This window comes from Desmodus rotundus, chromosome 10, assembly GCF_022682495.2.
Source record: "Desmodus rotundus isolate HL8 chromosome 10, HLdesRot8A.1, whole genome shotgun sequence".
Classification (NCBI taxonomy): Eukaryota; Metazoa; Chordata; class Mammalia; order Chiroptera; family Phyllostomidae; genus Desmodus; species Desmodus rotundus.
Genome location: NC_071396.1, coordinates 72,133,192 through 72,147,507, shown reverse-complemented (window position 1 = coordinate 72,147,507; position 14,316 = coordinate 72,133,192). Strand labels below are relative to the sequence as shown.

At 38.2% G+C, this 14,316-nt stretch overlaps 1 protein-coding gene across 1 annotated transcript in view; it reads right to left on the bottom strand.

Moving 5' to 3' along the window:
• The window catches only part of METTL4 (methyltransferase 4, N6-adenosine), a 41,522-nt gene that overhangs the window by 10,132 nt on the left and 17,074 nt on the right, over window positions 1–14,316 (bottom strand). The window contains exons 4-5 of the mRNA XM_024580673.4: window positions 10,146–10,515; window positions 9,271–9,340 (exon numbers count right to left, since the gene is read on the bottom strand). Coding sequence (XP_024436441.2) covers window positions 9,271–9,340; window positions 10,146–10,515 — 440 coding nt within the window. The remainder of the gene's footprint in view (window positions 1–9,270; window positions 9,341–10,145; window positions 10,516–14,316) is intronic.

Below are 14,316 nucleotides of genomic sequence, written 5' to 3'. Positions count from 1 at the left end.
GACAAATTATTCCATGCAAGTCAGAAATAACTTCATTTTTTGTTTTTATTGTTTAAAATTGTCAGGCTCTATTTCTTTATCATTTCTAAGTATATTATATTTCAGTAATTTTACTAGTATTTACAATGTGTTTTTTACCATAATTGTTTGGTTTTCATAATCTGTACACCACACAGGGACCCCATCACAGTGAGTCCTGACACTACTGTCTCAATATTCTACCAAATTCTCAGTCTATCAACCTGCTTCTTTCTTTCTTCCCAATCAATTACACTGGGTTCTCTGAAACCCTCATGCTTTCATTACCATAAACAATAAAATAATTAAAAATTACAGTCTTGCACCTCTTGCACATTAATAGTATGAAGTCTAGTTTTTACCACTAGAATATACTTGCTCTACAATACTCAATCAGAAAAACATGGCCCTTTCTCCAACACACAGTACACACAACGGGGCGAAGAGAGGTCAGCATTCTCCTAGCTCCCCTAACTGCTGCTTCCAGGATACAACTCATACACCTTTCAATAAAATTCCCTTCAATTTGAGAGGTATGCTATACAGCTAGGCTAGCCTCTACTGTTTCTTTTTGGGGTTTTTTAAGATTTTATTTATTTATTTCTAGAGAGAGGGAAAAGGAGGGAGGGAAACATCAAAGTGCAAGAGATACATCAACTGGTTGCCCCTAGCAAACCCCCAGCTGGGGACATGGCCTGCAACCCAGGCAGGTACCCTGACTGGGAATCGAACCAGTGACCTTTTGGCTCAAAGGCCAGCACTCAATCCACTGAGCCACACCAGCCAGGGCTCTAATGTTTCTTACAGAACCAATTTCATCTTCACTCTCCATATTTGGACTTAAGTCCTCTCCAATGAGGACGTAAGCACTGAGACCCTCCACCTCACCAATATCAATCTTGCCATTATCCCAGGCAATTTCAAAGCACAAATCTATATAGTGTACACACTTCAACTATTCTTCCCTTAAATAAATACAACGGCATTCCCCCCTTCATTAATCCATTCCAATCGCCATCACCTAGACCTTGCCATCACTCATCCTTGTTCCATCTCTGAAACCACAAACACCGAACTCTAGCCATAATGCCCTATCCTTCACCTATTCCTTGACCTTATTAATCCATCTAGTCAATGTACCATTCCTCCACTTTACTGAGTCTATCAGTTTCTTCCTTCCCCACAGACTATCAATCACTTCATTTCCTTGTCACTAGCACCTACTCCCATCCCACCCCACATCTCCTGCAAAACTACAAACTTAAATTCAATTAAACTTCAACACAATTCAGCTACTTCATATGGAGGAAACCAGGCTGGGAAAAATAGAGAACTAAAGAATTTAGTCAATTAAATCCATTCGCAGGCTCTCAAAACTACTCAATTCTTTCATTTACCCTTGGTAAATTACTACAAACTTTCATCTCTTTTCAAGCCCCTTGCCCAAATTCACTCTTGACAGAAAGGCCACCAGACTCCTTCAACTATATAACCTTCTTCTCCCCCTTGGTGCTCCTTCACTTACCTATTTCTACACATTTCCTCTTAAGAAAAATGGCATGGCTTCACCTATTTAAAGCTTGTACCTTCAGGTGTGTTCTCCTAGTCCCATCTTATAGTATCTTGTAATACTAATTACTCCTTCATTCAGTACTTTGGCCTCTCTAGTTCCTTGCCATCAGCCTATAAAGATGTTTAAACTTTTCAATTATAAAAAAAAGAAAGGCAAGAAGGGAGAGAGGAGAAAAAAAGAAGGGAATTTCCCTCAACCTGGTCTCCTTCTGTCTTTAGCTAAACCAAGGACTGGTATGTACTTATGCTATCTTTCTGCTGTCTCTCCTTTGTTGCCCATTTGACTACAATGAGGCTTCTACTATTATAGCTGCTCTGGAAAAAGTAAATAACATCCAAATGGCCAAATGCAATAAACATTGGGATCCCACTCTAACACATGGCAACTGTATGATGTCAGGAAGTGATCAACAAGTATTTCTTAAATAAATAAATAAATAAAGCAATTCTGATCTCAAGCATGCAAGTTTCCTACCATCTAGACCAGTGGTCTCCCACTAGACTAGCATTTTTTTATAATCTAAATGATGATTTTAAAAGATAAGTTTGCCACAGTATGAAGAACACAGGTCAAAACCTTGAAGTTTGATGGTCCCCATAACTGCAGATTTTTTAATTGCCTTAATTTTACTTAATTAGGTTGATTATTGAAGGGGAAGTAGGAAATAGTCATACTTCATTTTCTAGTTGTAATCTCCTGGAAATCACTAAGCAAATTCCATCTTTGTGTTGCAATACAAAGTATGGAGGCTTCTGGGGAAGATGCAGGCATAGATAAACCGCTCACCTCCTCCCACAACCACATCAAAATTACAACTAAAATAGAGAACCATCAATCAGAACCATCAGAAATCTAGTTGAATGGAAGTCTCACAACTACGGAATTAAAGAACCACAGCCAACCAGACTGGTAGGAGAGGTGCTGATGCAGAACGGGCTGGTCTCACAACATGTGGTGGATAAAAAAATCGGGAGGGATATCTTGGGAGTGAGGAGTTATAGCCCCAAGCCAGGCCACCCAGCCCAGGGTTCCAGTGCCAGGAAGGTAAGTCCCCTTTACTTCTGGGTGCAAAATCCAGCAGGGATTGAGTTGATGGAAGAAACTTCTGGAGTACCAAGCAATTCTTCTTAAAGATCCCATACACAGACTTATTCAGACTCACTACACTGAGCCCTAGCACTGGGGTAGCAGCCTGAAAAGCACCAGTGGCATACAGGGAGAAACGGAAATGTCTGGCATCAAGGCAAGAGCTGGCTGACAGCTTTCTCCCAGAGAGAAAGGCAGGTAGAGGCCATTGTCCCTTTTCTGAACCCTCCCCCAACACGGCCACAGAGCCAGCAGGTTGGTACTATATCTGAGACTCCAACAATCCAGCTAACACTGGAGATCCCTAGAGACTCAGTCCCATGCAACTTACAGGCCCACCCAAGCTGCTTTTCAATATGAATAGCTGGTCTAGGCCTACTTCACAACTTCCTAGATCCTCTCAAACAAGCAACAGCCAGCCTCAGTGAGTCCCCAGCCCCCATACCTCCTGCTAAGGAGCCCCAGGCCCATTACTAGCAGCAGTCAGCCTAGATTCAGAGGTTGGCTTCACTTGGGAATCTGCCCAGCACAAATATCAGCCATCTCAAATTGCTTTGTAACTCAGGCAGAGTGGCCCTGGGCAAAACATAGTTAGGGGCTGACCTTGGCCCATACCACCCAGGAAACCCCAGAGCCTATGTACCCAGTGGACAGCTACAGACCACAGTGGAGCACCACCACTCTGCTGCTGCACAGCTGATCCTCCACTGAGGAAGGAGGATGGTGGTCAGTGGTTACAGCCAATTCTTGCAGCTGACTGGCCTGGGTAAATCCCTCCCATTGATCTGCCAACAGCAATTAAGGCTCAACTACAAGAGAAGGGTGTCCTCAGCCCACACAAAATGCACACCCCGAGTACCCAGCTTGGGTGATGGGAGGGCTGTGCCACTGGACCCTATAGGACACCCACTATATTAGGCCATGCTACTGAGACAGGGAGTCAGTGCAGCTCTACTTATTACACAGAAGCAAACACAGGGAGGCTGCCAAAATGAGGACACAAAGAAACATGGCCCAAATGAAAGAACAGATCAAAACTGCAGAAAAAGAGCTAAATGAAATGGAGATAAGCAATCTATCAGATGCAGAGTTCAAAACACTGGTTATAAGGATGCTCAAGGAACTTAGTGAGGACCTCAGCAACATAAAAAAGATCCAGTCAGAAACAAAGGATACACTAATTGAAATAAAGAATAATTTACAGGGAAACAACAGTAGAGTAGATGAACCCAAGAATCAAATCAATAATTTGGAACACAAGGAAGTAAAAAAAAAACACACAGAACAAGAAGAAAAAAGAATTAAAAACATGAGGACAGTATAAACAGGGACAACTTTAAGAGGTCCCATATTTGCCTCATAGGGATGCCAGAAGGAGAAGATAAAGAGCAAGACAATGGAAAACTATTTGAAAAAAATAGTGAAAGAAAACTTCCCTAAATTGATGAAGGAAATAGACAAGCGAGTCCAGGAAGCACAGAGAGTCTCAAGCAAGATAAATGCGAAGAGGTCCACTGCAAGACACATCATAATTAAAGTGCCAAAGGTTGAAGATAAAGAGAGAATCTTAAAAGCAGCAAGAGAAAAGCAGAGAATTATCTGCAAAGCGGTTTCCGTAAAACTGTCAGCTGATTTCTCAAAAGAAACTTTGCAGGCTAGAAGGGACTGGCAAGAAATATTCAAAGGCATGAAAAGTAGGGACCTACAGCCAAGATTTCTCTACCCAGCAAAGCTATCATTTAGAATCCAAGAACAGAGAAAGAGCTTCCCACACAAGAAAAAACTAAAGGGATTCATCATCACCAAATCATTATTACATAAAATGTTAAAGGGACTTATCTAAGAAAAAGATGATCATAACTATAAACAATAATATGGCAATAAATATCATCTATCAATAACTGAATCTAAAAAATAAACTAAGCAAACACGAAGATAGACAGAATCATAGACACAGAAAGCATTTTGATGGCTGCCAGATGGGAGGGGGGTTGGTGGAATGGGTGAAGAGGTGGGGCATTAAGAAGTACAAATAAATAGGTAGTTACAGAATAGCCATGGGATGTAAAGTACAGAATAGTAAATGGAGCAGCCAAAGAACCTACATGCATGAACACTGGTGTGGGAATTACCGGAGGGAGTGGCAGGTGCTCGGTGGAGGGCAGCAAAAGGGGAAAAATTGGGATGACTGTAATAGCATAATCAATAAAATATAATTTTAAAAAAGAAAGTATGCAACATCAGCTATGTTATATTCTTCCCAAAAGGTTCAATCAAATTCTAATAATGAAGAAATAATCAAAAATTCCAAATTGTGGGATATCTACAAACAAGGGGGCACAGACACTTAAAAAAAAAGTCAGTGTATCAATCTTACAATTTGCAACAGCATGAATGGACCTAGATAGAGGGTATTATGCTCAGTGAAACAGGTCAGTCAAAGAAAGACAATTACCTTATGATTTCACTTATATGTGGAATCTAAAGAACAATATAAATGAACAAACAAACAGAAAAAGACTCATGGATACAGGGAAAGACTAATGGTTGCCAGAGTGGAGGGAGTTTGGGGGACTGGATGAAAAGGTGAAGGCACTGAGAATTACAGACTGGAGGTTACAAAATAGTCATGGGGATGTAAAGTACAGCATCGGGAATACAGTCAATAATACTGTGAAACTATGAATGGTGCCAGTTGCATACTGAAAATACAGGGGGAACATTTTGTAGGATATGCGATTGTCTGGCCACTGTGCTATATATGTGAGAATTTATTTCTGTTCCCTATTACATGTCATTGTTCTACCTGTTTATCCTGACATAAGAATGCAATCTTAGTTGTTGTAGCTTTTTTAATTGGTCTTCAAATTGGTAGTGTAAGTCTTTCAACTTTGACGTATGCCTTCAAAATTTCACTGGCTACAAAAATAAACTCAAAATGGGTTAATGACTTAAATGTAAGGCCTGAAATCATGAAAATCCTAGAATAAAACATAGGAAGTAAATGATTTGACATCAGTCTGAGTAATATCTTTTTGAATACATCACCTTGAGCAAGAGAAACAAAAGCAAAAGGTAAACAAATGGGACTTTATCAAACTAAAAGGCTTCTGCACAGTGAAAGAAACCTTCAACGAAACAAAAATAAACCTACTGAAAGAGAGATTATATTCACAAATAATATATCTCATCTGGGTTGATATCTAAAATGTATAAGAAACTCATACAATTCAATAATAAAAAATAAACAATCTGATAGAAAAATGGGCAAAGGACATGAGAAAACATTTCTCCAAAAAAGATATATAGATGGCCAACAGACATATGAAAACATGCTCAACATTACTAGTCATCAAGGAAATGCAAACCAAAACCACAATGAGATAACACCTCACACCTGTCAGGATGGCTTTTATCAAAAAGTCAACAAATAAGTTGTTGGTGAGGATGTGGAGAAAAGGGAACCCTTTAGGTGAGACTGTAAACTGGTACAGCTCCTATGGAAAACAGTATAGAGATTCCCTGAGAAAACTAAAAACAGATATACCATACAACCCAGCAATTCCACTTCGGGGTATTTATCTAAAGAAAATGAGAACACTAATTTGAACAGAAATATGCACCCCTATGTTCATCGCAGCATTATTTACAGTAGCCAAGACATGGAAGCAACACAGGTGTCCATCGATAGAGGAGTGGATAAAGATGTGATACACACACGATGGAATATTGCACAGCAATAAAAAAGAATGAAATCTTGCCATTTGCAATATGAGTGGATCTAGAGGGTATTTTGCTAAGTGAAATAAGTCAGGCTGAGAAAGACAAATACCATATTGTTTCCTTTATATGTGGAATCTAAAAAAGCAAAACAAAACAAGTAAGACAAAAAGACTCATAGAAACAGAGACCAAAGAAAGAGATGGTTACCTGAAGGGAGGAGATGGGAGGATGAGTGAAAAGGAAAAGGGAATATAGTCAATAATAACTAGAATTATCAGCATGACCACACTGTAAGGTAAAAAAGGTCAAATCACTATGTAGTACACCTGAAACTAATATAACCAATTTAAGATTATATACCAAGTGTACTTAAAGTTTATTAATTGGCTATTTTTGGCCTTTTGCATTTCCATTTAAATTACAAAATCACTTTAGTCTATTTTCACCAGAAATAATCTCTTCTGAGATGATGTTTGAGATTGTACAAAACCTAGACATTCAGGGAAAGACATTTTTTTATATATTCAGTCTTCCAGTTTATATATGTGGCATGTTCTTTTATTAAGACTCTCCTTGCCTAGGGAATATACTCAGTAATATTGTAGTAACGAGGTATGATGCCAAATGGATACCAGACTTATTGGGGTGATCACGACATAAGGTGTATCAATGTCTAATCAGTATGTTCCACACCTGAAAGTATATAATATTGTATGTCAAATATAATTAAAAATAAATTTTAAAAAACTCATTAATTTTCCTCAAAAACATTTTATAATTTTCAGAGTATACGTCACATATTTCTGGTCAGATGGTGTCTTAGTAACACATTTGTCAAAGCTATAATAAACAGACCACAATTTTTTTAAAACAAAAGTCAATGTCCTAAAGGCAAAAAATGACTGGAAGACTGTAATACATTAAAAAAACGTAAAGTTAAAAAAAAAATTTTTTTAAAGATCAAGTGCAATGAGTGTTCCTTGATTAGCTCTTGGACCTAAAAAGCCAAAAATTTCATAGCCATAAAGTTGGAGAATAAAAAAATCTGGAGAATAATTAGAGAAATCTATATGTAAAATAAATATTAACTTTCTTGGGTTGATAATACTATTGAAGTTATGTCAGAGAACATCCTTGTTTTTCATGAGATGAATGCTAAAAAATTTGTGTTGAAATTATAGTATCTGCAACATCAGATAAAAAAGCAGAAATGGGGACAGAGACAATACACACAAATGTGGTAAAATATTAATAACTGGTAAATCTAGCAGGAAAGGAATCTGATATTGATGTACTATTCTTTCAACTTTTCTAAGAAAAGTTTGGAATGTTTTTAAATCAAAAGTTAATGGAAAGAAACAATACAGTAAATTGTCACAATAAAGAGATCACAGATAAATGGGCAAGAAAACCAAAACTTTCAAAATGTGCTCTGTAAAACTATCGTTCAATGCTTTATTTTTAAAAATATTTATTTGTTTATTTCTTTATTTATTTTAGAGAGAGGGGAAGGGAGGGCAAAAGAGAGGGAGAGAAACACTGATGTGAGAGAGAAGCATCGATCAGTTGCCTCTGACACATCCCTACCTGAGACATACCTTGCAACCCAGGCTTATGCCATGGCGGAGAATCAAATAGTGACCTTTCGTTTTACGGGACGACACCCAGACAATTGAGCCACACCAGTTCAGGCATAAAATGTTTTAAATGAAGGAGTCTATTATTCAAAATTATAAAAAATCTGTTCCCCAAAAATGCTTTAACAAGATCAAATACTTGTTCACTTTTTTAAAACTTCTACTGAGTGCCCTGCCCAGGAGACTCAGTTGGCTGGAGCATCATCCCATACACCAAAAGGTTGTGGGTTCAATTCCAGGTCACAGCACATGCCTAGGCTGGGGTACGATCACAGGTCACGGTATGTAAGGGAAGCAACCAATAGTCATTTCTCTCTCATGTTGATGTTTCTCTCCCTCCCTTCCCCTCTCTCTAAAATCAGTAAGTATGTCCTTGGGTAAGGATAAAAAACATAAAATAAATGAAATAAAGTCAATGAACATATCCTCAGGTGAGGATTGAAAAAAAAAAAAAAAACTTCTATAGAGTATTCAAGAATAAGATGCAAAAAAAATTTTTTTTTCATTAAAATAAAAAGCAAATGAAATTTAAGCTATATACTTTTAAAAATAATTCTTGGAGAAAACTGGAACACATTACCAAAGAATATTACAAAACTAGACTCTCTGATGCTTTTGCATTTAACACTTACCTATATAATATGAGAAGCAAGGGAGAAAAAACCACCTTTTCACAAATGATGGTCATCCCACTCACCCGCACTCACACTTCACAAGGCCAGTCCTAACAGGGATGACACAGACTACCGCCAGCAGTTAGGGCAATGGTCATATTATCAAGGAAATCTATCAATGTATTTTGGTACACAGTATTTCTAAACTTTAGAAGGTGATGTCAAAGAAGGGAAAAATGTTGCCCTTTGCTGTTACAGAAATGTCCCTGAACTGGTTCACAGTCAGTAACCTCAGTAATTCCTTACACCTGTATACAGCGGTGGGCAAAAGTAGGTTTACAGTTATAATACAAATAAATAACACGATAATTAATAAATAATACAAGAATAAACTCTGTGTTTTGCATACTCGCAACTATAAACCTACTTTTGCTAATCCCTGTATAGCTCTAATTGAAGAGAATTATCTACTTAAGGAAATTAAAATTTTAAAATGAAAGTGTTTTAGTAGTTTGAGACAAACTGTCAAAAACTAATGCTTTTAGCATATATAAATAAAATGTACAAAAAACAATGGCTTTTAGAAAATATATCTAAGAAAAAACTTATTTATACCTACCTATTACTTCTCTTAACTGATTTGTTCTGCCACGGTGGATCTATCACAATGACGTCATATGTTTTCCCACCTAAGAACAGAAACACACTTTCAGAAACTACCTTCTATATGTGATCACTTTAAAAACTCAACATGTTCTTCAAAACTGGAATGCATTTACTACATAAACAAATATAATGCAGTGCAACAAAGAATCTGTGGCATTTATTCAAACAGAATAATTTATCTAAACACATTAAGAGATTCCCCCTTTAATTTAGTACTGCTGGGATTTTAACATGATTTCACCTACCACTATTTTTACACAGAGTATTGAAAATAACTACAACTCACTTAGGTAGACACTAATGATTTTTTTTTAATTTATTGATTTTACAGGGATGAGGAAGAGAAACAGAGAAAGAGAAAAACATTGATTTGTTGCTCCACTTAGTTACACATTCATTGACTGCTTCTTGTATGTGCCATGACTGGGGATCAAACCCGCAACCTTGGCATAACAGGACAATGCTCTAACCAACTGAGCTACCCAGCCAGGGCCTGGATACTAATTATTTCAAATGCCCTGTAAGTCTTCACAGGAATGTTAATATGGTCCTTTCAAACCTCAGGGTTTTTGCTTTATTTTTTAAACTTTTTATATGAAATAAACTTTCAGTCTTATAACCTCTCCTCCCCCTTCCTCTCTCTCACTAAATATTAATAAACATATCTCAAGTGAGGTTAAAAAAGCCGAATGTCTACATTTCAAAATTGAATTAAAAAGCAAAATTAAACTGAGAAAATTCAGTGTTTGCCCTATTCAGAGAAAGTCTTGCTTTCTGAGGCCAAAGAAAAATTATTTTTTCTAATAATAAACATAATAATTTACTCACAATTCAGAAGTGGGTGCATACAAGAAATGTCAGACAAAAGAAAACAGCTTTTTGGTGGCACAAGGTATTTCTGTCCCATTAAAGTAATGATTTTTGTAAAGCTGGAGGTGTTTTCAACAAGCCGTAAAAATAAATCCTGTTCTGTAACAGACATATCATTTTCCATCAATTGTAATGTCAGAAGTTCCAATTCATTCAGAGAAGGCATATGCTTTGCCATCTCACATAATTCTGACAAACTGCAGGTATCCAGTGGTAAAGCAATGGGCTCACTACACTTCTCCAATTTTTCAGAAAGCGGATGAAGAAAGCCACTTTTTAAACCTTCTTGGATTATCTGTCGAGATCCATCCAATATCAGCCCTTTGATCTGTAAGAGAATATTTTTTAATCACATTACAAGGTGACTGACATTAAAGCAATTTTCTAAATAATGAAATTCCTATTATGCTTTGAATATGTGAACTTTATGGATTGAAATCAACATTCTAAGTGCTTACAGGAAGATAATATTATACTACAATAAGAAGATAAGAATATGTGAGTATACCTTTCAAATCCAGCTTTCTAATCAGGGAATAATACAAACCTCATAAATTCACTAAAAATTAAATAATGAAACACTCAATCCAAGATGGCAGCAGAGTAGGTGGAAGTTACACTCACCTACTCCCAGGATAAAACTGGAATTACAATTAAATTATAGAACAATCATCCTGAGTAACTAAGTGAAGACTAGCTAAAGAGAAGTCTTATCATCAAGTATTTAGAGAAAAAGCCACATCAACAGCCAGGGCAGAGAGGATGTGCAGCAAGGCAGCGGTTGGAGGACCGGGTGAGGCGGCAGCTGGCAGAGCTGGCGAGTGGCAGCTGTGGCTCCAGAAGGATAGCTCAATTGCAGGGGATTCCCCCTGAGAGGCATGGGATCTAAGCCCCAAACCAGGTACTCCAGCCCAGAGAACCAGAGCTGGGAAGAGGCGCCCATATAAAATCTGCCTGTGAAAAGCAGGGGAGTTTCTTTCTGCCAGAGAGGGGCAGGAGTCTGCTAGAGACAAAGGCACCCTCTCAAAGGGCCAACACACACAATTTCATTCGAAGCCACTCAGCCTGGGCTTCAGCGGAAACAGGGCAGAACAAACTAGAGTCTGGGGTTTGTGGCTCTCCGGAGGAAGCTCAAAGGACAACTGGCAGGATCCTGGAGCTGAGTTATTCATCCATTCAGGAAACACCATCTTTCTTGGTAGGAGCACTCCCCTCTGTGAGGCATCATCATGGGGGAAAGGAATAACCCCACACTCTGGACTCTCTCTCGACCCACTCAGTGAAGCTTATTCACTGCTGAGTATACCCAGAGGCTCTTAAAGTGACTGACCCTAACAGGAAGCTGGCAAGTGAAGGCAGACAGCAGTGAATCTCATCAGGGAGCCTTGGGAATTTTGTTGACCTGCCCCCAAACCTTGTGCTGGTAAGAGCCAACTTTCATGCACAGCTTTGTCCTTCACATGCACACCCTGGCCCAGTAGAGGCAGACACAAGTGTGGGTCACTTGTAGCTCCAAACAAATTGCCAAGGGCCAGTCACAAACAGGGTCTGACATTGGGGTGCACCAGAGTGCCTCTCAAGAGGCCCAGAACCAAAACACCCAGTGGCCCGCTTTAGACAATAGCAGAAAAGGATCCAATAAGCTTCACAAGCAGCATATCCAAAGGGCGATCTCCGCAGGCACCAAACCATGCTAAGAGGAACTCTGCTTCACATCGTCAGCACCTGCACAGCAACTCACATACCATGGTCAAGGTTCAGCATCCTACTCAGCCAGCCTGAGGGTCAACCCAGGCACGAACAGACCAATAGCAATCGAGATTCAATTACAACAAAGGAGTCCACCAAACCCACACAAAAAAAATTCCTGGAGCACCCAATTCAGATGATCAAAGAGATTGCTCCAAGGCCACCCTAGAAAGACTAAGAGTCATAGCAGACCTGCCTAATAAATAGAAACAAACACAAAAAGGCAACCGATGGGGAGACAGAGAAACAGGTCCCAAATAAAAGAACAGAAAAATCTCCCCAAAAAAGAGCTAAATGAAATGGAGACAACTTATCAGAGAGAAAGTTCAATGTTATGGTCATAAGGATGCTCAACCACATGAAAAGAACATAGCAACCATAAAAAAGGATCAATCATAAATGAAGACTACAATATTTAAAATGAAGAATATAACGGAAGGAATAAAACATAGGTTGAATGAAGCAGAGGATCAAATCACTGATTTGGAAGACAAGGTAGGAAAGAAAAACCCTAATCAGAGCAGCAAAAAGAAACAATAAATAAGTATAGCTTAAGTGACCTTTGGAACACATGATACATAACAACACCCACATGTAATAGTGCTACCAGAAGGAGAAAAGAGAGTAAGAGATTAAAAGCAATTTAAAGAAATAATGAATGAAAATGTCCATAACCCAGTGAAGGAAAAAAACACACCATCCAGAAAGCACAGTGTCCCAAACAAGATGGACTCAAAGAGGTTCACACCAATCCACATCATTTTAAAAATGCCAAAGGTTAAAAACAAAGAAAACAAAGGTTAAAAGCTGCATGAGCCCTGGCTGGTGTGGTTCAGTAGATTGAATGATGGCCTGTGAACCACAGGGTCACTGGGTCAATTCCCAGTCAGGGCACATGCCTGGGTTGCAGGCCAGGTCCCCAGTAGGGAGCATGTGAGAGGCAACCACACATTGATGTTTCTCTCCCTCTCTTTCCCCCTCCCTTCCCTTCTCTCTAAACATAAATAAATCTTTTTTTAAAAAAAAAGCTGCATGAAAAAGACAGCTAGTTACTTACAAGGGAGCTCTAATAACACTGTCAGCTGATTTTTCAAAAGAAACATTTCAGACTGGATAGAAATTGCCCGAAATATTCAAAATGATGAAAAGCAAAGACCTAAAACCAAGAAAACTTTGCCCAGCAGGCTATCATTTAAGATTTAAAAAGAAATAGCTTTGAACACATGAAAAAGCTAAAGGAATTTGTTACCACCAAACCAGTATTACAAAATATGTTAAAGATCCCACAAAGAAGGAAAGCAAGGAGGAGGAGGACAAAAGAAACAGAGGAACATAGTTAAAAGAATACAATGGCAATAAATAGGTCCCTATCAATAATCATTTTAATGTAAATGGCTTAAATGCTCCAATCAAAAGACAGCAGGATAGATAAGAAAACAAGACCCATATATATGCTTTCTACAAGAGACGCACCTCAGAATGAAAGATACACACCGACTAAAAAGTAAAGGTATGAAGAAAGATATAATTCAAGTGGAAATGAAAAAAAGCTGGGGTAGCAATATTAATATCTAACAAAATAGACTTTAAAACAAAAGGCTATAGTAAGACACAAAGGACACTACATAATAAAAAGGGGGGCAGTGCTACAAGAGTAACCCTTGTAAACATTTATGCACCCAAAAGAGGAGCACCTAAATACGTAAAGAAAATTTTGAATGACGTAGAGACTGACAGTAATACAGTCATAGTAGGGAATTTTAACACCTATTGACATCAATGGCTAGATCTCCCAGCAGAAAATCAACAAGAAAATGGTAACCTTAAATGACAAATTAGAAAAGATGGATTTAATTGAGATCTTCAAAGCATTTTACCCCAAAGAAGCAGAATATACATTCTTTTCAAGTGCAGTTGAAACTTTCTCTAGGATAAACTACATGGTATGATACAAAACAAGTCTCAGTAAATTTAAGAGGACTAAAATCATAACAAGCATCTTCTCTAAACATGGTGGTATGAAACTAGAAATCAATTACAATTAAAAACAAAAACAAAAAACAGCCCTGGCTGGTGTAGCTCAGTGGATTAAGCACGGGCCTGTGAACCAAAGGGTCGCTTGTTCAATTCCCAATCAGGGCACATGCCTGAGTTGCAGGTCAGGTCCTCAGCAGGAGGTGCGCAAGAGGCAACTATACATTAATGTTTCTCTTTCTCCTTTCCTTCCTCTCCTCTAAAAATAAATAAATAAAATCTTAAAAAAAAAACCAACTAAGAACCAAAGACTTGGGGGCTAAATAACATGTCACTAAACAATAAATGGGTTAATAATCAAAGAAGAAATCAAAAGACACCTTAAAACAAATGAAAATCAGAACAC